A 26,308-nucleotide genomic window follows, 5' to 3' on the forward strand; every position below is an offset into this window, starting at 1 on the left:
AGGGAGCGGACCGGGTTGGGCCGTGTGCGCGGTGCCGCAGGGCCCGGCCGGGCTGCAGGCAGAGCCCCCTTCCCGCGGCGATGCGCGGCGCGGCGCTCCGCCCCCCGCGCGTACAGGAAGCGCCGCAAGGCCGGGGGCGCGGCCCCCGTGACAATGGGACTCGCGGGCGCTATAAATACCCGCCCGCGTCTATATTTGGTTTGGCTGGATCACAGTCAGGTGGCCCAAAAATAGTCCTGCGCGCGCGCGCACGCGCCCGCCGCCGCTCGATGGGCTGCGGCTGCGGCTCCGCCCCCTCTCCCGCGCGATCCCCATCGCTCCGCGCAGGGCCAGCGGCTAAATTTAGCAACGCCGCTTGCGTCAATTACGCGCCTGTCGTGCGTCAGCCCGCTGGGCCCCGCCCCCTGGCCCGGGGCCCAGCGCGTCCTGTGCGTGGATTGGCCGCGGCGGCACGAGGCCGGCGTTCCGCCGTGACGTGACCCGGCGAGGGGCCGGCGGTGTCCGAGCGGAGAGAGGCGGAAGGAGCCGGGCGCCCAGCGGCGCAGGGTGCCCCGAGTGGCCCGGCCGCCCCGCGCCCGGCAGCGGACGGGAGAGGGGAAGCGGGGACTTCTGCGGCCGCGGCGGGTTCCCTGCGAATGACCGGCGTGATCCGCGCTCGGCGGGGCGGCTGGGGCCATAGCGCTCCGCCCGCCCCGCTTTTCCCTCCCGAGTAACTGGGCCCGTCGGTGCCCGGGGCAGCCCCGGGCCCCCTTCGCCCATCGGCGACTTCTCGGACTGGTGTGAGGCTGACAGCGCTGCCGTAACGGGGTCGTGGAGCGAGGCTCCACAAAGCGAAAGTGTCCCTTCCCCCAGCTGTCCCTTCCCCCAGCCGTGCGCGAACCGCGAGGGTTCAACCGCTTTGGTATGGTCACACGGCTCGCAATGAATCCGCTTCAATCCGTGCAAACGAATGCTGCCCTATAAGCATAATAGCAATAGCTAACACCCCTACTGCAAACAACGGAAGTAAACACAACAGCGAGCAAAGCGACGGTCATTTGTTACACGCTGAGACAGCTGAGGGCTCAAATGCTGCAGACTCGGATGTCCCAGACAGAGACACCCAAAGCCGGGAGTTCCTTAGAGCAGCTCTCCCAGACATCCGCTCACAGCGCGATCTTCCACGACCTGCTCTTTGCTCCTGCGCACTGAAAAGTTGAAAAGAAAATGAAAAGAACCTTTAATAATTCCTCCTGAAAATGCCACTAATTAGCCAGCCAAAGCTCTTTTCCCCTTGAGCCAGGCCAGTAAAGAGTTGCCCCGGTTGCAAACCAACGACAACGCGATCGCTCTTACTGTTATTATTTTTTTTTAATTTGCCTGGGGAGTAACTCGTCAGACTCCCGCGGGCAGCCGGCCCCAGGCGCAGCCGGCCGGCTCTCTCGCCCCGCTCCCGGCGGCGGTGCTGCGCGGCGCGGTGCTACGCGGGCCGGCCGGCCGATTCGCCCGCGCGGTGCGGCGGGAGCGCCGCGCACACACTGGGGCGGGGGGGGGGTCAGTAGCGTCAGGCTCCCATGGCGTCACTATTGACGTTTCGCATTCCAGCCGCTCTATGGAGAGGCCGCTAGGGCTCCTCTCGCATAAATGACGTTCAGAGCGAGGGAGAGGGAGAGCAGCGCGGAGAAGAGGCTCCTTCCTCTCTGGCGGCGCCGCGGAGCACACGCGCTCGCACGGGCACACAGGGACCGGGCTCTCTCCCGCGGCCGCGCACACAAACAAAGGCACGTTGCGGCCGCGGCGGCTCCTCGCCGCCTCGCTTGCGCTACTCAGGAGCAGCAGCGGGAAAGGGCTTCCGCTTTCTCAAGCTTTTGCCATCCTTTTCCATGACTCGGGATAACGCATCCTCCAGATTGGCAGCCGCCAAGAACCTCTGGGGTTTTCTTTTTACAATTTTGCCGCTGGACAGCGCCTGCATGCACATTTAAGGAAACAGGCATTTACAAACTAGATGTAAAGACGGAACCTCCACAGCAATCAAGTATGTATATGAACGAGAGAGAGAGAGAGAGAGAGAGAGAGAGAATGTGATGTGTTTGGACTTGGTAGAAGTTGTGCCGCTTGGGCAGATGCTCGCGAAATGACAGCTGTGTGTGAAGAACCTCGGGGTGGTTCATCTGAGGTGCCGCGGCTCTAGCTGAAACTTTACCTCTCTTTTTCTCCCGTGTGGATGGTCATTTGCTACTCGGTATTCGAGCCTCCCTTCCAGCTCTGCCCCCTCCCATACCCATAGCACGACCGCCGCCGCCGCTCCTCACAACCAGGAGAGCTGGGTTTGTGGAATAAAGCCCCAGCCGGTACTAAGGTATTTCTGCTAGTTGTTGTCATGGAAATGATGCTGCCGGCGGCGGCGGGGAGTTTACAGCGCTTGTGATGAATGGCAGTAATTTGTCTTCTTCCTTTAATTGTGCTTGGAAAATAGGTGGTTTTGTTTGCACAAGTTAGAGCTGTCTAATAGGGACGGCGGGGCAGGTTGATCTAATCTCTCTTTAGGAGAGAACAGACCGTAGGCAGGCTGGAGAGCTTGCTAAAGAGGTAATTGTTGGAATGTGGCATATTGTATTGAAATGAGACGGGATCTTTGCTAAGCACGTCTGCCTGGCATCTGTTCCTAAGAAATTTGCACTTTTCCCTTTGGAGGTCAGAAACTGTAATCATAGGCTGTGGTGACCCAGCACGTGTGTTACAATACAGAGAGGCTTAACTGCACTGTCTGTCTGACTCGCTGTATAAACGTCTCGCTTACATTATTGTGCTAATGGCTGGGAAAGAAGTTTCAGTCTTGGAAAGAATCGATAAGGCACAGGCACTCGGTTGTGTTATATTGGGGATGGTTATCGCGACTGCTTTATCGCGATAGGTCTTAGGGAGAGGTCTAAGGCAGAGGTGTGGATCACCTTCGTAACATTAGCTAAAAACGCTATTTTTTAACTTGCATTTTTGAAACTATGGATTTCAAGCGAGAAAATTTCCCAAAGAAAAGGCAGAAAATGCTGTTTTCTGTCGGGGATTTGGTGCGTTGGGATTGGATGTTTTTTTCCAGAAAAAGAAAGTTTAGGAATGAATCGCTAACTTTTATCCAACCCACTTCACTTGATTACATTCTTCGCCCTATTTTTCTCTCCTCCGTGGAGACTGTTGTATGTTGGAGTCAGGCCCCATTAAAACAATGGACTGAAGCAGACAAGACGGTTTCTTCGGAGGTGAAACTCGTCCCAGCTCCTGGATATTTGCTGGAGCGGCCGTGTGGCTCGGAGCGTTCCCCAAAATCGCGAGCTAACCAACAGTGGAAATATAGCTTGAAACTTTTAATTGAATGGAGCTTCCCCTTTCGCGGTCCCTCCCGGGTAAATGAAGGTTTCGAAACTCAACTGAAGAAGTCACAATCACAATGGAGTATTTCACGGTTTCCTCCTCATATTACAGGGTGGGGAGGGGCGTCACTCGGGGCTGAATGTAAAGTGCACGGAGGAAGAAAAGAGCTTTGACTAGAGTAGTTATTTCCTCCTAATTTACAGCCCTTAAGGCTCTGTGCTCCTGGCTCAGGCGTCTGCAGTCCGGAGGGGTGTTGCATGTTTAAAAGCGCAGTGAATGTCTCTAGGTAACCGCCGGCTCAGGGGGAGGAGAGGAGCCCTAGGGCGCTCAGAGCAGTGTGAGAAGCAGCCTCACAGGAGCTTGGCCCGAGAGCAGGGAGGGAACAAAACCAGCGGGAGAGAAAGAGATGAGCTAATAATCATTTAACATCCCCGGAGCTGGGGCGGGATTAGGAGGCAAGGGACAAGGAGCAGACGGAGAGCGCAGGAGTGAGTGAGAGCGCTCTTGGCACTTCCCGAGGGGAGTTCCCGGGTCCCGGGGCACGCTCCCGGCGCAGCCCCCGCCGGTCCGTGCCGTCCGCGCGGGGCGAGCGCCCGCCGGCCCCCGGCGCGGCGGCTCCGAGAGCCCCGGCGGTCCCGGCAGCCCTGGCAGCCCCGGCCGCCCGGGGCCGGGACAGACCACTTCTGTGGGATAGGGGCCCCGGAGCGCGGCAGGCAGCGGGGCTCGGCAGCAGGGCGCGGCGGGCCCGCGCTCCCTCCCGCCTCGCCTGCGGTGAGGGCGGCGAGGTGCCCCGCCGCCGAGCGGTGCGGGGGGCACAGCTGCCCTGCTGCTGGGGCCGAGCTCCGCGGTCGGCCCGCGCCGCCCCGGTGCAGCGGGGCTGCAAATGCCGGAGACTGGCCTCACTGGTAGGAAACCTCTCGAGTCCCGTCTCCCCGGCCGGTCACTACCTTGCAGCCTGCTTCTGACCCCCACCCCCCCTCCCGCCGAAAAAGAAACTTCCTGCTCCGCGGGCGGCCACGCTGCCAAGGAGCGCGCCTCATCAATGGATGCGCGGCGACTTCAGGAAGATGCTGCCCTGCTTGTTGGAGTCACCCCTGCCCCGGGGTCGGCTCTCCCCTTGCCTTCCCCCTAACCCACGCTCCTTACCAGAAAAACAAGCAAGCAAGCAAGAACACGGCACGTCCGCTTCCCCTGTCCTTTTTCCAGCCCGGTGCCTTCTTCCTTTTGTGTGATGAGGGAGAGAGAGAGCGGGGCTGGCAGAAAATGCGCTTCCCAACTAGCTTCTCTCTTTTCTCCCTTGGAGCAAGGTGGGAGCTTGCTGTGCGACAAGGGGGGGAGGAGGGACTGCCCCCGCTGCGCTGCTCCCCCTGTGCCCCCGGAGCGCTCTGCCAGGAGGAGAGGGAGCGGGGGCACATTTCCTCCGCCCAGCCGTCCTCACACTGCGGCCGTGGCTCCCCACTGCCCGCCGCCCCCGCGCGCGCCGCCAGAGGCGGGTGCTGCGCCCGGTGCCCGGGCGGCCACCGGCTCCCCTCTGACTGTGCTCTTCCTTCTCCCGCTGCGTGCCAGAGCTCGGGTCGGAAGAGCGCCCCCCGCCGAGGCCAGGTTCCCACCCCGGCGCCGCAGACAGCTCCCGGCCGGCACGGACCCCGCCGCCTGCGCTTCCCGCTGCCGCCTCCTCCGGCCGGACACCCAGCCCCACCATTCAGCGAGCAAGATACCCTCCAGGTAAGGCCCTGCCCCGCCGCCCCGCCCCCGCTCGCGGTCGCCCCGCGCCGCCCCTGCGGGGGCCGCTTCTGGGGGCCGCAGCGGCTGAGCCCTCCCGGCTTCTCCTGGGAGAGAAGGAGCAGGAGGCGCAGATGTGGCGGTAAAGGGCTCGCCCTACCGCGATCTCCGCCTTTTGCAAATACTTGCAGCTGTCTCCACATTTCCCACCTCTCGCGGCTACCTCTGGTCCCTGTCATCCCGTTTGACTTTAACGGCGCGGCAGAGAGTTCACATCCGAAAAGGATCTGGACCTCGTGTAATTGAAAACGTCTGCGTTTAATAACACTTTTAGCCTTATCATGACTGGATACATGGGAATTGAAAGTTCCAAACCAAAGATGTGTAAACATTTAAGGAGCAAATTGCAAGCAAGTGGGTGGGATGTTAATGTGTTTATGAAGAACATTGCTTTCTTCGTGTTAAACTGCATCTCTTATGTCAAGTTCTTGCAAAGATTTCAGAAGGGATAATAGCTCTGAATGTTCCTCCCCTGGTTTTTTACTCATTCATTTTGGCTGTGATGACATACGGCTTCTCAATGTGCCTGCAGTGTTTTTTCAAATATTGTTGGATAAACAAAGAAAAAAAAATCCCAGGTATTTACTTTTCAGGGTAATTAATATTGGTGCCGTAAGTGGAAAAGCAGGGGTTAGAACCGGTCGGTCGAATGCGCTAGCAAAGCGCGAAGTAGGAGGAGTCCTGCAGATCGCAACAGATCTGTACGGCAGGGATATTTTTTCTGTCCTCAGGTCGGACTTATTTCAGACTTCTGCTTCTTATTGCACTTAGAACTGAATTCAGTGACATATCCCCGTTATGCTCAGAAGCGCACCCTATTTAGGAGGAAAAAAAACGGTAAAGATCTGTTTTCCTGAACTGCTCATTTTCAGAGCAAGCAAAAAGCCTTTTTTTCCTTCACAGGAGTGTGTAGGAACACGTCCATTTGTGGCATTATCTGCCTGCTCGTGCAGTTGCGTTTCTCAGTCAGTTCTCAGTGGAGGTGCATGGAAGGAATTTCTTTCCCTTTTTATTTGATTAAGCACTGATCAGCATACTTTAACAGACGGTCCTTAAACTGATGCATGATAGTAATAGGAATTGGCATGACACCTGTGTACATTGAATAGCATGTACAGAAATTGATAGTAAAAAGGAGAATAATAGAAAATATATAAATAAGATTGGGAGGTGAAGTTTGTGAAAGTATAGTCCTGCTATGTTTTTTATCTAAGTATTTAGATTTACAAGCAGAAAGGTCTTAGCCATTTTGGAAAACAAAAGCACTATTTTTCTCTCACTTTTTAACATTTTCTTGAAAAGAAGAAAGATCTGAAGGGTTTGTGATGGTACGATAATTGAAATGTTGTTCTTAGTTTAGATATGTTTATCAGCAAAGCAGGCAGGAAAGAATTAAAAGTTGATTTAACACATTGTTTGGATTGCTGCATGACAGATTCAAATCAATACTTTAAAAGTGAAGGTGGTTCTTAAATTACTGAGAGAAAGCCATATTTTTAATGCAGTTTTTTTATATGAATTGTTTAACAAGTGCCTTTGGAATATAAATTACCACGATTAGGAAGAGATAAACAGCACTTAATTTTGATATACATTTTCTCCACGGGTGATAATATTACTTTATTTTCTGTTCTCTTGATAAGAGAATTTATACTAACTGATGAAAAAATGCATTTTATTCCTGTGTTGTGGAACTGAAACTCATCATACGCTTTTAGTTTTGGTTGCAAATACTGAGCTATAATCTAACAGAGTTTAATCAAGCAAACCTCAAATGGATTACAGAATTGGGTACATTATTTCTTGCAAGCAGCAAAGGAAAGCAGAAAAGTAGGAAATGTGAAAAAAAACACAAATCTTTATAGGCAGTGACTGTGTTGCTACAACCATTCCAGCTATCAGTGAACCACATTAACTTTTATGGCTAATGGAAAAAAGCAATTATATTGTCAGCCTAAACTTTGCTTTCTTATAAAAACAGAAACACCACATACTTTTTCCCTTACATTTTTGAAAATTTGGGGATACACTGTACCACCCACTCTTTTAGGAGAATGTTATACCACCATAAGCCTTAAAACTAGTTAGACACCAACCTAGAATTATTATCTGATTGGAAATATTCTTTGAAGGTCCACAGTTGAGTAAGCAAAATTGATGTTTGCAAGTCCTAAATAGAAAATACTGTGACTTGAGTTGTTTCTCTGACCTGACACACTCTGTAGATGTTGTTCCTTTTAAAATAATGTAATTTCTAATATCACACATTTGATAATCCAGCTGACTCTTCATGAAAATTTTGTGGCACAGTTGTGCACATACAGAGATATATTTAGAGTCATAAACTGTTTTCATTATACTTATTTAATTCTCATTGACACCCGTATATATTAAGCAGCAGATCTAGGGCAGTTTGAGATGGATTATACTCTCACTGACACTAGTATAAATCTGAGTTGCTCCAGTGACTAAATGAGAGCAGGATGCCTAATGATTAATATTTAGTCGATCCTAGTACATATTTTTTGTTGAAAGACAAGGACTCAAAGTTAATTTATATTTCCCATGTCCCAGCGAGCACAGGAGTTGCGTGTCTAACTGAGCTCTGTGAGCAAGAAGTTAGCAAGGGTCTAAAGTGCCGCCTCTGAGTGCCAGGCTTGTTGTTAACATCCACCTTTGCCCTTGCAGATATGCCCTGTGTGCAAGCGCAGTATAGTCCTTCACCACCTGGTTCAAATTATGCAGCTCAGACCTACACGTATGGCTCGGAGTACAGCTCAGAGATTATGAATCCTGACTACACCAAGCTGACCATGGACCTGAGTAGCACCGAGATCACTGCCACTGCCACCACCTCCCTTCCCAGCTTCAGCACCTTCATGGAGGGTTACTCCGGCAGCTATGAGCTCAAGCCTTCCTGCCTCTACCAAATGCAGTCTGCCTCCTCCTCCAGTCAGAGGCCCCTCATAAAGATGGAAGACACCCGGCTTTCTTCCTACCAACAGTCACTGCCACCATCCACAGACGAGGGAATGCCCAGCACGTCCATGTACTTCAAGCAATCTCCACCCTCGACACCCACCACACCTGGCTTCCCCTCTCACCAGAGCCTGTGGGACGAGCTCCCACCCACGCAGACCTGCCTTCCTCCTGGCCACCTCATGGACGCTGCCCCCATGAAGACTGTGCCTCCACGCTTCCCCCTCTTCCACTTTAAGCACTCGCCCCCCCACACGCCAGCAGCAGGCACCCACATGTGCTATGACCCTGCCTCCTTGAGCCTGCCCCTGGGACCTGACAGACCCACGGCCAGCCAGGCCACCATGGAGAGCCATTCCTATGGGCTTCCCCTGGCCAAAAGACCAGCCACGCTAGCCTTCTCGCCACTTGGCCTCAATGCAGTGACCTCCAGCCTCATGGGTGAGAGCAGCAGCAGCAGCAGCGGCCTCCCATCCCCACCCAGCAGGAGCTCCTCATCCGGGGAGGGCACTTGTGCCGTCTGTGGGGATAATGCTGCCTGCCAGCACTATGGCGTACGAACGTGTGAGGGCTGCAAGGGCTTTTTCAAGGTGAGAGCTCGGTATGCACACCTGTGCATGCATTTTGGTCCTCTTCCCCCTTCCCTCCCTCCACTCCTGCCTCCACCAAACCACTGCTTGCTCATGGTTGTGGCAGTGCTGGCACAGGGCAGTGCAGCCCTGAGGGCACAGAGCCACCATCCGTGATGTTCAGTGGGGCAGGGTAAATGTGTTTACAAAGCCAAATCAAGCCCTCCATAGGATGAAATGATCAGCCAGAGTCTCAGCTGAGAAACAACTATGGTGCTAAACTGTGTTAACCAAGTCTGTGCTCTATTAGTATTGCTTAATGGAGCTCAGGTCACCTGCTGCAGAGGTGTCTAGGAATATATCCACCTAAGCCGTTAACTAGATTTATTCTGTAGCTAAATTCATCTGGAATAAATCTGTCCTTTTGACAAGCTGGATTTTATTCAGTCACTAACCTAAAATAAACCCTGTTTTAAATGAGATAAGAAATGCAGAAATCTTAAAGGCTGTTTAATATTTTAGCTGCTGGTAGTGGTGCCATTTGTTGCACTGAGGAAGATCCAAGTGAGGAGGGCTATAAATACAATGCAAGGAGGAGACTGGTTTAATGCATGAAATAAACCCAAATATTCATAATTTTATGTGGTTGCTGCTTCATTATAGCTCTTCAGTTTAGGAACCAAGTGAGTTCTCATCAGTGAAAGTACCAAGCAGAGCAGTAACTAAGCCCTGTTTAGTGTCTCCATGTTAGCTTTGCAAGTTAGAAGATTTTGAAGCTGAAGGGTAACACTGATAATTTACATAAAGCAGTTTCTTAGAGGAAACTTTGTGCTTATATTTTTAAGATTTGAGTACTTTCCTTTGCTTTTAGATTTGGATGCTTGATCATTTTCTTTCAACAGATTTAGTTTAGATTTCAGTATTTTTTCAGAAATGGCTTAAGCAAAAAACTTGGGATAGGCTTGGGGTGGAGTTCTGGGCAGATTCGGTGAATTTGGATTTGATGTAATAAATTTCTTTCTGCAGGGCTAGTAGGCATGCCGCTGTTTTGATAAAAGAATTCCCAAGTGTGATGAGAACAAAAATAGTTCAAAAATACTTGTAGGAGGGAGGGTTTATAACATTTTTTTTATTGCACATAGAACTGCTAACATTACTTAGTAATAATCCTTTTACAAAATGGTAAAATAAAAAAATCTCCCGTAAAACTCATTTGTTATTTAAATATAATTAGAAAACGGAACACAAATAACCTGGAAATAACCAGGACAATCCTGACCCAGTGGAAATCAATAGCATATTCTATTAATTTAGATTGGGAGCAGGATCTAGAGCTTATTCTGCAAAATTGTTTTTTCAAGTGAAATGTACAATTTTCAGTTTTAAAGAACAATGAATGATATTTGTTGTGTCTCTTATTACCTTGAAGCTGTCTTATTTAGAAAGGAACACAAATTATGAAATAACATTTTTCCATGAATTTAATTGCAGTGAAAGATTTAATACCAAATGTCAAACTGATAGATTTGTTCTTGTTATGATGTCTTTGCTATTAAGCTTTTTGTGCTAAGTTATTTATTGATGTGTCTTTGATTTTAAGTACGAAAACATATAATATTTTTGTATTAATTTCTATTATATTTTTTCAAGGCTTACCAGGTTTTTACAAAATTTAAATTGATTGTATAGTCTTTAAATGATTTTTAGAGTTATTTAAATGTATATAACTACAGTGTAATTCTGTCTATTTTTTTTCCCCCCAAGTCAGGTTAGTTTTCCCAGAATATTTAATTAATACCATTGGTAGGGTTTCTGGTATTTTTATATTCTTCCCTGATGGTTTTAATAGCTAACCAAACCAGTTATTGTGGTATTTGACTAACAATAGTGATAGCAAGAGAAGTACATCACAGATCATTTTGATTTTATTTTAATAAGGTCAGCAATAATCAAGGGAATGAACCAAGTAGAAAATTGTTCCCAAAGGGATATTAAAAGCAGAGATAATCTAATCCCCAAAGGTAGATGCGATGACCTGGTAATTTCAGATATGATTTTATCATTCAAAGTTGCCTGTCTCCAGAGACTTGCTTCAGAACAATCCTAGATTATTTTCATTGTCAGTAGCTAATACTAATAAAATTGTTTTTCCTGCAGGCTAGTGTGTTAGGAAATTAATTTTATCTAATTATATGAATTGCACTGTCGCTTTTCATGTTGTAATTAAAATACATTTTGTCAGGGTTCGAAGTTGTTCAAGAAACTATCAGTTTACTATTTTTGTGTTGCATTTTCTCAGAGAACAGTTCAGAAAAATGCAAAATATGTTTGTCTGGCAAATAAAAACTGTCCTGTGGACAAGAGACGTCGTAACAGATGCCAATACTGCCGATTTCAGAAGTGTCTCAGTGTCGGCATGGTTAAAGAAGGTAAGGACTATTGCTATTATTATTTTTCTAACCACAGAAATATTACATTTAATGAATATGTGGCTGTCTGTGGACATGGATGCCTTTATGATGAATTTGACAGTGATGGAATTCATAACTTATTTACCCTCTCCAAAATGTGAATTTGTGTAATAACATATTAAACTTTTTCTTTTCATCCAGGCAGTAGGGTTATCATATTTAGACTTTCTGGGATCCCAGAGTTCCGCAACAGCAAGGCCACGGGAGAATAATTTGATGCTGGCCAAAATACTTCCTTTACTAACTTTGCACAGTGTTCAATAATGCTGTTGGCTACCATGTATTATCTCAGAGGAGGCTGCATTTCATTGTTTTGCATGCATTTTTACATAGGATCTTGTCTCATTCCTGTAAGTTGATTGTAAGTTTGCAACTAAAATAAATGGAAACAGAATGAACTCATTGGTCCCAATTCTGCAAATGCTTATATATGTAAGTAACATTGTGTGAGTAGTCCCATTGCAACTACTAGCATGGATAATATGACCTATATAGTGTGACCATATTTTTCAAATGCTTTAAGAAAGCTAGAATTACTTTGAATGAATGATTCTTCCATATAAAATGTGTATGAGTAGTATTAACATTTAGATTTGTGTTTCACACTCAGTTTTCTTTCAGCAATAGAGTTTCTGTGTGTGCGCGCGCGCGTGCATATATATACAGGCGTGTAGGCATTTGCTGAAAACAAAGCAGGAGCACTAGGAACACAGCTGGGTTTTAAGCAAGTGGTTACGTTGATGCTTACCATCATAAAGCTGATGTAATTTTGGTATCATTTGTATTTCTTTGCATTTAAAGGCACCAATAGCATGTATGGAAATTGAATTCTCTTTTTTCTTTTTTTGCTGGGCTGGCCATCATAAGAAAAGCAGGTGTTCATTTTGCTCTTTAGTTTGCTGATGTCTCTGCAACTGACTCTCTTCTGTTTTACTTAGTTGTCCGTACTGATAGCCTGAAAGGGAGAAGAGGTCGTCTGCCTTCCAAACCAAAGAGCCCCTTGCAGCAGGAACCTTCGCAGCCCTCACCGCCTTCTCCTCCCATCAGCATGATGAACGCCCTCGTACGAGCTTTAACTGACTCCACTCCCAGTGAGCTTGACTACTCAAGAGTATGTCTCACTTCTCTTTCTTTCTTTGTTTTCTGCATAGAGATGTTTTGTGAGCTGCATTTCCATTTAACAGCCAGTTTGCTAAAATGAAATTAAATGTAAAATTTGGATGAGAGTAGAAATTTATCCAACCAGCCATGTCTATTCATAGTAGGTGAACAACGACTGAAAGGAGGTGCACTAGAAAGTAACATTAGTGACTATTGGTTGTGAGCATCTGAAAGCTAATTTTAACCACAGTATATTCCACGGGCGAGTGAATGTGAGAATGTGTGGATAAATACAGCACTCTCCTTGCAAGAGGCTTCATCCAAAATGCTATCAATTACAATACAATTGATTAATCCACCAAACTCAGGAGTGGGACCCATTTGTCCAGTATCTCAACTTCCAGGTTGTAAAGGCTAAAATTTAATAGCACTTTTCTAGTATTCAAATATAAGGGTTGTGTGAAGTAATACTGGGTCACTGAAGCAAACAGGCTGTCTAGAACTCATTTCTATTGAAATCAGTGAGAATTTTACCATTATTTAAAATGGAAATAGAGTCTGGCTTCGGATACCCCAGCACAGATATTTCTCAAGTATCATTCACATTTGTGAAACAAATCTTTAAGTCGAAATTCTAAAAAATTAAATCAGCAAAGCTTTGTCAGAGATTATATATTTTTGTACCTTTTTTCTTTAATGTAGTATATTCACCAGCTATAAGACTGTTCTGTAGTTATTAAAATACAATGCTGAAATGGCTTGTTAAATATGTATTTTAGATAGATTGATATATGAAAAGAAAAAATACAGCTAAGGAAAAACATGATCAGATTACTTACTCTTAATGAAAAATGATTAAATCTCAGCTGTACTAAGACAACATCTACAATGACAGTTTATCACCTGTTCCTAAGTAATATTAAATAATGAAACCTATTTTATTATAATTATATAAAAATGATATAGTTCTATTTTAAAATATATTTACATATATCACTTAGCAATTGTAAGCATGCTGTAATATCTTTTCTTCAAGCTAGTCTGTAAGTATACAATCATACAATTTTACAAGTTATTACTAAGAATCTAGTTGATTACTACCTGACAGCCTTTTAGGGGGAGAATGCATTAGGCATATTTACATGTATTTTAACTTACCCAAAATGTCTCAGGGGGTCATTCTGCAAATACCTAGGTACATGACTAACTGTACTCTTTGGCAGAAATCTACTGTATGCCTCAGAATTACTTGAGTATAATAGCCCAGTGCATGAAAGCAGTATCAAACCATATGTATTTATCTATATGTATAGATGTAGAGCTCTTTCACATTTACAAAAAAAAAAAAAAAAGAACAGTACAGTAATTATTTCTCTTAAGAAAACAGCCTGTAGATCTAAGTAGTTAACAGTTCTGCGGAATATTACAGGAAGCATATGATTGACAATAAATTAATTTAGGCTTGGTATTTAAAAGATTATGTATGATTGGCTGTTGGGACATCTTCATATCCAAGGTTTGTTGGGGGGGGGTTAGAATAAAAGATATAATAGTCTGTTAGGCTCAGCAGTACTGAAAATACAAAAATATACTAGAATAAATTAATAGACTGCTAGGTTTTTAACGAATCTTATGGTTATTTTTAAAAGTTCAGGGAAATCAGGAAAGAATAATGTGTAAAAACTGATATTAACTAAATGAAATATGCAGCAAATGAATTGTAATGCTAAAATCAGTCTGAAGAATCCTATATCTGTAAAGACTAAATAAAGGTACAATTGGATTGGCTGTGACACTGCAATGCAGTACATATCGGTAGATCTGGGAACCTGGCTTTGTAATCAGGACCGTAGTGTTTGGAATGGTCTTCATGTTTATACCTCGTAATGTTTTCTCGACCATCATAAAAATACTGATAAGAGTTTCAGAGAGGAATGTATACTCATTCCCTCCAAAAAAACCCAATGACCTGCCCCCAAAAATCCTAAAATAAATTGCATATCCTCAGAATTTTAAAACAAAACACATTGGAATTGGCTCTGTTCAGAACATAGCTATTCCTCCTTTAAGCATTGGTTTTAATTTACCAGTCCACAGCAATGGTATATTTAGGTATTTGGTTTCAAAAATCACTAGGAAAAGAATTTTGTTTATTAACGCTTTAAAGGCCAAGGGCCATAGTCAGGTCTCACAGCTGTCTCACTGGTACAATTCCATGCGTTTAGACTTCGAATGAAGTGAGATGAGAACCAGACCTTGTATCTTGCAGTCCTTATTCAGGCCAAATAGCCACTGACTTAAATAGAAATGCAGCCTTTTGGAGAGAGAGTGCAGCATTTAGGTAATAATCTGCCTCCTTCCGCCAGCCCCCAAGCTAGAAATGAAGCAAATATCAGGGTTTCTGACAGAGGAAGGGCAGATGCATTGAAAAACAAGCATAACTTCTCCTCTAAGACTGCAGAGAAGTTATTTTTATGCTTTTGCAGCTATTGCATTTTGTGAAGGACTGATAAAAGCAGGCAAGGGTGGAGCGAGATTGTACTATCATTCTCCCCAACATCAGGCCCTTAGAAGCTCTTTAAATATACCATATAAATTAATGTTGCTTCCTGCACATGGAACTCCTCCTTGAGAAAAAGCCGGCCATCCTTTAATTCCTAAAGGAGCTCTGAGCAAGGGAACAAAGGAGAGCTTTGTCTTCTGGCTTTCTCCCAGCGTGCCTCCTGTTTGCATGACCAGGTTAAGAAACACAGAATGGAGCCCTCCCATACTGCGGCCTCTTGACCAAGATTTACCAGTTGTCTAGTTCAGAAGTCAGGTCAAATATCAGTTCTTCTTAATGGAATAATCATGAAAAAAAACATTGATTTTGTGCATAAGACATACGCACTATTTATGGCTGCTTAAATACTTGTAAGTCTGTCACAAGTAAACATTTCAGCTACTCTTTGTAAGTGCTAACTTCTTCTAGCAAGCAGTGACATATCACAGCAGTTAAAAAAAATTATTAATTCCTTATAATTTTTACTCTTCTGCCAAAAATGCCCTCATGGGCTAAACAATAACAACAAATACAGGATACTTTTTTTTTCAGATGCATTCAATTTAATTAAATGTCCCACATGGGTTATACTGTACTGTAGCATTCGCAGTCATGTGATAGAATGCAGCATTCAGCTTTGTTAGAAAATGTTAAAATTTTGTATTACTATCGCCACAGGAATGTTTTTTTAAATATTGGGAACAACTTAATCTCTGGCATAATTACACTGACTTGTGATGAGTTACATCTCTGATGAATTTAGAGTGTTATCTTTTTCTTTTCCTTCTCTTTCCTTTCCTTTTCACTGATCCTCTGATCAAGAATATACCCTGCCTTAGCAGTACCTGTGGATGAGGCAAGAATTCCCATCAGCCTGTTCCATTTGCTTTTATAGAAAGAAGGAGCTATAGCTCAGCCCCTGCACAGTGAAGCAGACCTCCCAGAGCCTTCAGGAGATGATGACCATGAATGAGAAAAGCCCATCTCCTCACACTGACACTGTCTTAGCTTTCTCCACAGCCTCATTATAAGAGGGTCCAGCGCATGGAAGAGTGCTGCAAAAGCACACAGTGTTTTTCTGCCTACTAGTCACCATGGTGCTTCCATCCTGTTGCAGTCCAGTGGCTGGAGTAGTATTTCATATTGCTCAAACATCCTCCACTGCATCATCTAGATGGAGGACTAAACATGTAACAGTGCAGCATATACATTTTCCACTTCTGCTCCTCAACCTTTCTATATTTTTGCCTCCAATTGCTTTGCCATCACAGAATCTTTCCGGGTAGCTGGAGCAGAATTTGTCCCCACATGAACTTCATCAGAGGGATTGCCTATGTTTCACTAGCTGACTAAAGGAGGTAGCTAGCAGCTCACTGTAAGAAACTCATTTTGCTAGTGTTGGGGTAAACAGAACAGATTCATTCAGGGCTAGCACTGACAACCCAAATACAGCCAGAGATTTCCAGGATTTCTAACAGCTTTACTACGGCTTTGCAATCGGTCAGTGTCTCTGACACTCTTTCCTTTATCCCTTACCCACCAGCAGCAACGAGCTCCAGCTGTGGCAGGCAATGAATAAGGCATCCACCATGGAGGGTCTCTTTGCAGTTCTCCCTTCTTCTCCTTGCACAGAGGTGACTCCTGGGCTGCAGTAAGCAACCTGGGAGAGATCTGCAGCAGAGGTGGCATGCCTGTAAGCAGGGCCTCTCAGGCTTCCAGTATACTCTTACTGATTTTGAAAGAGATGTGGTCTTTCTGCTTCCATGCCTGACGGGGTGGCTAAGGAAGCTTTCAGGCTATTGGCCTCAGCCCCTAACTGCATATAGAGAGTGGTTTTCAAAGGGTGTGCATGCTACTTTCAGCTATGGAGACCTTCCCAACCTTTTCTTGGCTGAGCATCCCAGAGAGAGAGTTTGTATCGAGTCTCTCCCAGAAATAACCCACAAGAGGCCTGATGGGGAGGATGTTGGTACAATAAATCCCAAACTATTCAGCTCCTGCTCAGAAAACCAGCAGCACTTTTCAAGTACAGAATCAGGCAAAAGTCATAAAGCTCCTGTTATATTTGCCAGAGAGAGAGTACTGTCACAGCACTGACAGGGATCCACTGGCAGGGAAGCAGAAGATAGCAGGGAGGGGGCTGTCAGAGGGTCCTGGGGAAGTTAAGCAAGCTGATGCTGTCAAATGGTTGTCTGGAAGAGTTATGGCCACATCAACAGCATAATAGGTTCTCCAGAACCTAAAATGCTATTTGAAGGATAAGAGGTGGTTTGGGGCAGCTGTTTTACTTTGAACAAATTTTATATTCAAATGAAGCGATGCTGCATGTGTCAGATAAAAGGTGATTTATCTTACATGTCTCTATCACTGTCAGATAAAATGCAATTTGAGAGGTTTTGGAAGAAATCTGTATTTAGGACATACTGAGACAAATTCATCAATGGGAAAACTGTTTAATTGTAGTAAGTTAAATAGTATTCTTCTCTTGTTTTAGAAATTACTCTATCCACCAGATTTCTGTTCTATTTATTAATAGTATATAGATAGTTGTAAAATGTGATAATTTCTGAAGGTTTTCTGTACATGTAGAAATATTTGGTGATAAGTATCCAAATAGGAAGGTAGATTTAGACTTATGTATTATGGTTAATAATACCAGTTTTGCCACAGAAGGAAACGTTGCTGGGCAGATAACATTATATGTTTCAGAGCATGCCCTAAAATGCATATAACACTGCTTTCTGTGGCTTTCCTTTTAGTACTGTTCCACTGACCAGGCTGCTGCAGGCACAGATGCAGAACATGTCCAGCAGTTCTATAACCTTCTGACTGCCTCCATTGACATATCGAGAGGCTGGGCAGAAAGAATCCCTGGATTTACTGACCTCCCAAAAGAAGATCAGACATTACTCATAGAATCAGCTTTTTTGGAGCTCTTTGTGCTAAGACTCTCCATCAGGTAACTATTTATTTCATTTCCTCTTAAGCTGATGTGAAAGGTCATCCATCTAAATGTTTTTAAGGAATAAATATGGCAGTATCTTTGAACATTAAAAAAAAAAACATGAAACATCAGCAAAATCTGCATCCACAAAATATGGTATTTCATTTGTGTTACACTGCAGAAAAAATAATAAAAGGATTTAAAAACAGAGCATAGTTCTCACTAATGTGGTTCTTTTCATTTGATATACCACATCCTCTTTTTCTCTGTTAATCAAAATTGATCCTCAGGTACTATTTCAGCAAGGTTGCTTCATAGTCATCAGTATAAACTGTAGAAAAGCACCTTTAAGCTTTTCCTTTTTCGCTTCTTTTCCTTTAGCACATGCACATCTTTATAGTCTGTTTTTGAAAGGGATAAAGAAGCTTTGAAATCTTGTTCAGATTGTTTTTCTTCTTAATACCAAGTCATTTAATAGAGTGAGATGCTGTTTGTCAGTCTGGCACTAGTTAAGACATTTTACCAAAGACACTTTCAGGGACTGGGGAAATTCCAAACTGGAGAATTGAATTATGCCCTTGTTTCTTCAAGTTGAAAATGACATTTGCATGCTGCTTTTTACAGGGATATTGCAGTAGGGGAGGAAGGAGGGCAGAGCTTGGCTGTGATCTCTCTCTCACACACACAGGTTTTCACAAAGACAACTATATTATATTCTGTGCATTGGTGTGTGCATTATTGTATGTATTTTCCATTGTTTTTTCTTTATCAGTTTTTACAATATGAAAAATGAAGATGAGACTAAATAAATGCTGAGAGTTGCAGAATCTCTTCTTTCTCCAGTTATTATTAGTTTTGTATTTCAAAATGCATGCACTTTGTGTTCCTTTGGTTCATACATACAGTACTTAATGTAAAATGTCTCCTCTGTTTATGCCTTTGGGCAGGACCAAAATCTTAACTAATTAGACAGTCTACACCACATGCTACAGTTAACCTCAGGCTTATAACTCTACAAAGTAAGCAATCATAGAAGCTTGTTTGTTGTACTTTTGCCCCAGGGGAGAAGCATATTGTCAAACGTGAATGCCCACATATGTCTCAGGATAATATGCATTGGATTTTAAATGACAGACACTTCAGTACTGGTTATGCATTTTACTGTAAAGTAGAAGATGCATTCATAATTTTTTCAACTATTTTTATTTGAGGTCTGATACTGCTGAGGATAAGTTTGTATTCTGCAATGGACTTGTGCTTCATAGACTTCAGTGCCTTCGTGGATTTGGGGAGTGGCTCGACTCTATTAAAGACTTTTCCTTAAACTTAAAGAGCCTTAACCTTGATATCCCAGCCTTAGCAAGTTTATCAGCTCTAACTATGATTACAGGTAAGTGCTCCTTTGATAATAGAAATCTTCAGATTCTAGTGCTTTGTTTTAATGTGGATTTAAGCAATCTCAGTTAGCTTGGCTATATTCCAGGTAAAGTGACTATGATTTTTTAAGCATTGTAATAACCATACTGAAATTGTGGACTGTAACATTAGACCCTCAGAAACACCTATTAAAATGTAATCTAACTCTCTATTTCTCCATGGTTTCTTTTTTTCTTGGAATAGTCTCTAAAAAGCAAACTGACTGCAACCAAATTGTGTAGCTTCTACAAAAGCATTCAAAATGCTTGCTGAATTCACAGAAAAGTCTAATGAAATGACGAGGGCTAAGTCTTCTGTGTAGAAGTACTAATATCAGGGTAGCTCAAGAGCTGGAAACCATACAGCTAGTATAGCCTACCTCTCAGTGAGATAGATAGCTAGATCAGAGAGAGTGCTTCACAAGGGGGGCAGGCTGCTTTTGGTACCCAAGCTACTACAGATACTTCATGGTACCGCTTTTTTGAGAGATGAAATTGTAGAATAGGAAGAAAAATGAATTTTTAAGCAGTTTTACAAAAACTTTTGGGTGTGCACATTACCATTTCACCCTTTCTGCCTAATGGGGCAAACAGCAGGAAACTGATGTAAGAATCTGCCAAACCTGGCTAGTAAGTACAGAACGGGGAAGGTTGAACTTTTTAAAGTGTAATTTCCTCATTCCTGAAACAACAAAAGCCCCTTGAAGTGCACACTGCATTCCTTGGGCTTTTGGTAATTTAGGAGGCAAGGCTGACTGAAGCAGCCACGGAGCCAGAGCTGGGAGTAAGGGTATCCATGGAAATGCGGCAGGAGTGAGCGCAGCAGACAGCTCTCCTGAAAGCCCCACACTCATTTCAGAAAAGATGATGATGTAGGGGTGCAGCTGGGTCATTGGGGTGAAAAAGTGCGCCAGTGTGCCTTGAGCTGAACCTTCCTGAGGATACCTTAAGCTCCCCTGGGATGGGAATTGATTTCCTCACGCATCTCAGGCATCCTTCAGTCTGCAGGCGGTAGCCTCAACGATACCAGCTGCAGCCTTCATTCTACCTAGAATGAGATGATGCTTGAGAAACACTGAGGGAAAATGTTCAATGGTAAATATAAAAACTACCAGATACCCAATTCCTGCTCACAATGTGTGGCCAAGATTTTGGCTTCAGATCTTACATGGTACACTTCCTTCCTGCATTTGGGCAAAGGGTTAGTTTGTGCTTCTTCTAGCTTTAACTCTCTTTTTCTTCTGAAAAGTATTTTCAGTTTTTCAGTTAAATTATGTTCATTTTTCTGTGCTTGTGAAGAGTGCATTAAGAGCCAGATTTTAGGTTCATTGATACAACTCTTAAGTCCAGAATAACTCAGTGGAGTTGCTTTATTTTACCTGAAAAAATCCAAAATGAAAGGTGTGAAAGCGAGAAAGAGCATTCCTGAGTTATTTTTGACTCCTATATATAAACATCCACATACATGCACTCACACATACTTATGTATATATATTATAAATATATACCTATAAATCAAGGATAGGTGCTTTCTCTCCGTATATATATTTGCACACAGATATATATGTTCACATTTATATAGATATAGATATATATAGTGAGAGAGAGCACCTGTCCTTGATTCAGGTTATTGACTGTATGTTATCTAGATAGATGCAGTAGATGGAGCTTGTCCTTCATTATCTTCCTGGAGACTGAGGGGATATAGGTAGAGGCACAGGATATCATGCAAAACGTATAGATGAATGTAGGAAAAGCTATTCTATGTGAAGAAATTTTTTTCTCCTTACAGACCCATGGCATATTTTAACATGATATTTTCTGTTCAGTCAGACACTGTTTGGCTGCCCTTACATAAAGAGTTAAAGTTGTCCAGTGGCTGGCTCAGATCACCCTAAAATATTTAATGGAAACATCTTTTAATTAATAGACCCTCACATTTCCTCCTTTTAGCGCTAGTAGTCCTTTCAGGGGCTTGCTATATTGTGCTGGTCTTCCCAAAGTTTCCAAACAAATGAAAGTAACTGTTACCTTTAGAAGGAGAGCATTTCTGTCCCTAATAGCTTTTTTTTTTTGGGGGGGGGGGGGGGGCACAGTATTTGTCAAGCTTTTCTTGCTTTTTTTTCACTTGTAAGAGATGGTGCTTAAAATTAATGTAGTTTTCTCTTTATTCTTTTATTTCATGATGTTAATACATCTCTGCTCATTTGCTCTTAAGTACATAGGGCCACCTTCACGCTGTCTAAATTAGACCAAAACTGTGTCTAGTGATTTGTATTCACAGGTTTCAGATCCCTAAAGGCACCTAGCTAACTTAGGGACTCAGACAGAAATTTGGCCTGAAAATGGATCACATTGTATAAAGACGAACAATATCGAAAAAACTTGAAAGAGGAAATCAGGTAATTGTGGCTAAGAGAGCACTACAGCACAAAATGCTCCTCTTTTTAGTTTGAGAATTTCTCAGTGATAGTATATGGAAATGTTTATAATCAGGAAAGCCTTGAGATGTGCCTCTGATATCATATCCCTTGAGAAATGGCTTCCTGTCCTTCCCTTACAGTTTGAGTATGACAAGGCATGTGCTGGTTTTCAGATAGTCCCAACCAAAGGGAAAAAATTATGAAGATAAATTTTGGAATTCTGAAATCTGTTGGACATTTTAAAGCAACTGTTTCAAGTCTTGTCTTAGATTTAGGTGGATGCTTAGGCACCATTCTTTATCCTATAAAGGAGGTACTCTCTTTCTCCTGTAATGGGCTGTTGAGGGTAATAGGTAGGTAGGATCCCTGGTTCAAATCCTTCTTGCGAGTCAGAGCAAGAGAGTGACCTTTCCCAGGACCATAGGGTATGTGGCTATTGTGCATCATTGTCTTTCCTGTTTTGACCATTTGACATATTTCATGGGCCACAGAATGGCTGTTATGTATGATGATCTGGGGACAAGCTGGTGCCCAGAGAGACATCTGAGGTCCAATCTCTGGTCTGAATCCAACAACAAGAGAATTTTATCACGATTCTCCCATGTCCCAGTTGAATATCCAGGTCATTGGGCTGCAAGATACGAAGGAGCAGGAAAGTTTTGTGACTCTAGTTGCTTGCTTTTGTTAGAAACACTGCAGAACAAAAATACTGAATCAAGCAAAATTCTCTTCGGTATTACATAAATTGTTTCAGTTCTTATCTTGGATCAGTCCAATCTTTTTATGACTTGGTGGTCCAATGAAAAAAGAAAAAACAAAAAATAGTGATGGGTTATAGCTTGTTTTAATACTGTACGTGGTCTCAGGTAGCACCAAATTTAAGAATATTTCTCCAGGTAAAGAGAAATGCTCCTGGGAATAATGACTTGCTCGTTCCTCTCGATTTCATGAGTGCTCTCCATAGCTTGAACAGAGAAGGGTTTTTAGAAAACAAACCCTCTTGTACACTAGTACACTCTCACCATTGTTGAAGGCTAAAAGACACTCCACTGCTTCCAGTGTCCCAAGATACCTAAGGCTGTTCTCCCATTTTGTGATGCCCTGTGGGGTCCCCAGTACCAGCCCAGTTATTCCAATGCCTTTTCACTAAACCTGCTGACTTGTGGAAAGCTCTGTGCCCTATCTCAACCACAGCTGCAGGTCACAGCATGGAGTGTATGGCTGTAGACATATTTGACCATTCATTCTGGTCAGTAATTTTGCAGAGAACACCAGAAGTTTTAGTGAGTATCCCAATATATTGCTAATTCACTGCTTGCGTTGAGTAAAACTAAAGGTATGCATGCATAAAATAATCAGGAAAATATTTTGTAGTATTTTGCAATGTGTAATTCATTTTTAAATCCATATATTTGTGGTTTTTTTCTGTTTGTTTGATGTTTCCTGGGAATTTGCAGTATGTTGCATAGAAGGAAAAGGGTTGTGCTGGAGCGCTGATGAATTTACAAGTGATTTCTGATAGGATATAAGCTTGAAAGCACTCAGAATGAAAGAACTGACATCTGGTTTATTGTGGGTGGCTTGCAAACAGTTAACTTAAAACTCTTCAATGTCAAAGCATGTCTTTTTTATTTAAGGTACTCCTTTAGGATCTTCCTCTCTCTGTCTCTCTTCTCCTTTTTTAGTTCCTTCAGTTGGTTAAGAAGGACTGGATACAACTTCCTCCAGAGCACATCAGCAGTGCTCTGAGTATTATCCAGAAGAGAGTGATTAGAAAACAATATAAGACACACACCCCACATCCCCATGAAAGCAAGAAATAAGTTCTGTCCCATTCTTTTTCTTTGGATCACTTATTCTGTGGGGATGTGTGATCTAAGGAGCTAGGGAAAAGTACCAACATGGAAAAAAAAACATTGGTCATCTAGGGACAGGTTCTATGCTTAGTTTCATATTGACAATTTCTATGAGTTTAGAGTGTTGTATAGATCACAAGTGTTCTTGTACAACCGCTCCATGCTGTAATTTCTTTAGTCCCTACAAAGTTTTGATGATAAAACTTTGCAGTGTAGACCAGAACTTAATTCAGACTATCTTTTAAAATACTGCATAAGCCTCTTGAATGACCTGTTTTAACAATTTTTCCAACAATATCAAAATATATTGATTGATATATATAGATTGAAATTACAGTGAAGATCATGTAAAGGACACAGTCTAATTTATTTTCAAATTTCTGCCTACTCTGAAACTGCTAGTGCTTTCTTTCTCTGTCTTGTTCATTCTCTTTTACTCTCTGCCTCTTCCTTTCTGTATCCACATGACAATATTATTGTTTTGACCACTTGTCACTCTCAGTGGGACGCTGCTGAGTACAGAGCATTCTACCCTAATCCAGCCAAGCTCTTTTGGCATATGTTTTATTTTAAGTGTTTTACAGACCAGCCCAGAGCCACTGTATATATTGGGCTTATTCACACTTTTAATGCTTTGTTAGACTGGCACTAGAACATTGAAGAATATTGTGAGGTTTCAATTAATTATGAGTTTGTGTTCATCCTCCTGCTGTAGGGCTTTCCATTCCAGTTTAGAAACACAGTTTTTAGCACCATCAGTCATACTAAGAAACAGTAATGAGGCCAGTCTGGCTGCTGCAGTTCCCCTCTAAGCACAGACCTGTCCAACTTGCCTATGGAAGGGAGGCTYACTGCACTTCAGCAGTATATATCCTTCAGTCCTGTTGCCAGGATCCTCCAGAATGGCTTATTCATGTGCTGGGTCTACATATGGGCAGGTGGCAGACTGGAGGAGTGTAGGAGTGCCAATTACAAAAAAAATCCTCCAGATTGCATTGTCTGCCGTCCCCCCTCCACTTTGCTGAGGGGAATACTGTCAGCAGCAAAGTGAAGTACTCACTCCTCCTCATCCTTTCCTACCCTTTTGCTGAGGCAACAACTCTTTCCTCCTACAGCAACTCATGGCCTCTGTGTTATGTTGCAGTTTTCTTAAAGGAAGGGGCAAGCTCTGATATCCTGTGTGGTCTCAGTCCCATATTCAGCCCATCTAATTTACGTACCTCATACAGTCAATGGAGAAATATAGGGCACCTCCAGAAGATGATTCATCCACTTAAGATCTGAACCATCTTCTAAAAATGCCCATTTCTCCACTGACGTTACAGGAAACCTAAGAAGTCTGTGCTCCTAACTTGGGCACCCTCATGAAGTGCCCGAAAGCTAGGCAGAATGAATATGGGCCAGAGCACACCAGAAAAGAACACTCTTGGATTTATCATGTCCTAGTCTTGCTGTGTAACAAAGAGTGCACAAGGCAATCAGAAAGCTGTAGGCAACTAAGCCCTTCATGTATTTAAGTTATAGAAGAGGAAGAGGGTTGTGAAGGGGGAAGAGAAAATCAGATAACTATATTGAAACCAAGACAATCAAGAGGCCCATTTTAAGTCAGCAGCATAAATCTGGTGCATTTCTGGTCAGACTGTTTCTAACACCTCAGAATTAATTAAGGCTAAATCTGACCCACCCAGACATAGAGCACAGAGCCGAAGAGTCCGTGAGGTACTTAGGAGCTTTGAAATACATGCTTTGAGAGTGGTGTTCTTCAGAAAGGTAGCAGCACTGAATCTGCCCATCCTGGCCATAATCTGCCCCATGTCRGAGACTAGGGAAAGAAGGACTAGCTCAGCTGGTGACTGGTTTTTCTGCTCTTCCTATCAAGTTTTTGCTGATCAGCATAATTATAGCACAGATTCACATTGAGATTCCTGGAAATGATGTGTGAGTAAAGGAGAAAGTTGTAAAAAAACTTGCAGTGTTCAGTTTGCCCGAATGAGCTGCAAAGTTTGCGGAGCTTTAGAGGCAAGGCTTCCGATGAATCATTCTGACAGGCTTATGGAGAGCATCTTTGCCATAAATCACCATTTTTCTTGCAAAAATTGATGCTATTCCATAACACAAGGCTCAAAAATCTTATATTCACTTTACCTGCCCCTCTTCAATTGCCATTGTAGGAAAGTCTGAAGACAGTAGTATTTATACACCTCTTCAATCAGTTAGAGAAAATATATTGGTTTTGACTAGCTGTCCTTCTTGGGATAAATCTTGGTCTTATCATTCCTTTGTGGATAAGAACATCCTGTGGAAGCCAGCAAATGATTATGAGGCCATTGGCTTCAGAGACAGTGCACCTACTTGCCACAAGTGCCTCATTCTGCTCCCTTTAGGGTGAGTGGCTGTATAGACTCTACGTCTTTCTTTAAGTCTTTCAGAGCAAGACTGGTTATGTGGAAAAGGCAAGAAAATGTGTTTCCTGCTATATGAGCCCTAAATATTAAATTACAATCTTTGATGTAAACTAGATCCAAGACTCCTCAAGTCTATGTCATGAAGGAGCTGTTTAATATAGTAGTACATTCTCCAGAAACAGGTTGGATACTAACTTCCAGAACTATGATGGAGGCGCCAGTGCAAACAGTGCCATTTACTAGCAGAAAGGCTTCCAAAGAGGGCTTTGTCCTTCTCTGGGTCGACAGGATTCAAAGGATGCCTTAATGATTGGAATAAGGGAGACTCAAACCCCCTTCCTTCCAGTGAGGCAGTTTCAGCTGTGAGGAGTTACCTTCGTAGACATTTGCAAGTAGCAAATGCCATCCCATGGCATTTCATGCAGGGGAGAACACTATTTTTTAAAAAAGTGCTTTAATATTGTAGCACT

General features: G+C 43.5%; 1 protein-coding gene across 1 annotated transcript in view; it reads left to right on the top strand.

The window, feature by feature from the left end:
* The first annotated feature begins 1,880 nt into the window (after positions 1 to 1,880).
* The window catches only part of NR4A3 (nuclear receptor subfamily 4 group A member 3), a 28,998-nt gene continuing 4,570 nt past the window's right edge, over positions 1,881 to 26,308 (top strand). Inside the window, exons 1-7 of the mRNA XM_026084365.1 lie at positions 1,881 to 2,017; positions 4,918 to 5,076; positions 7,822 to 8,702; positions 10,981 to 11,110; positions 12,091 to 12,263; positions 17,555 to 17,754; positions 18,951 to 19,129. Of these exons, the coding sequence (XP_025940150.1) occupies positions 7,824 to 8,702; positions 10,981 to 11,110; positions 12,091 to 12,263; positions 17,555 to 17,754; positions 18,951 to 19,129 (1,561 nt within the window). The 5' untranslated portion in view covers positions 1,881 to 2,017; positions 4,918 to 5,076; positions 7,822 to 7,823. The remainder of the gene's footprint in view (positions 2,018 to 4,917; positions 5,077 to 7,821; positions 8,703 to 10,980; positions 11,111 to 12,090; positions 12,264 to 17,554; positions 17,755 to 18,950; positions 19,130 to 26,308) is intronic.

The sequence above is a fragment of the Apteryx rowi genome, unplaced genomic scaffold (assembly GCF_003343035.1).
Source record: "Apteryx rowi isolate R43461 unplaced genomic scaffold, aptRow1 scaffold_637, whole genome shotgun sequence".
NCBI lineage: Eukaryota > Metazoa > Chordata > Aves > Apterygiformes > Apterygidae > Apteryx > Apteryx rowi.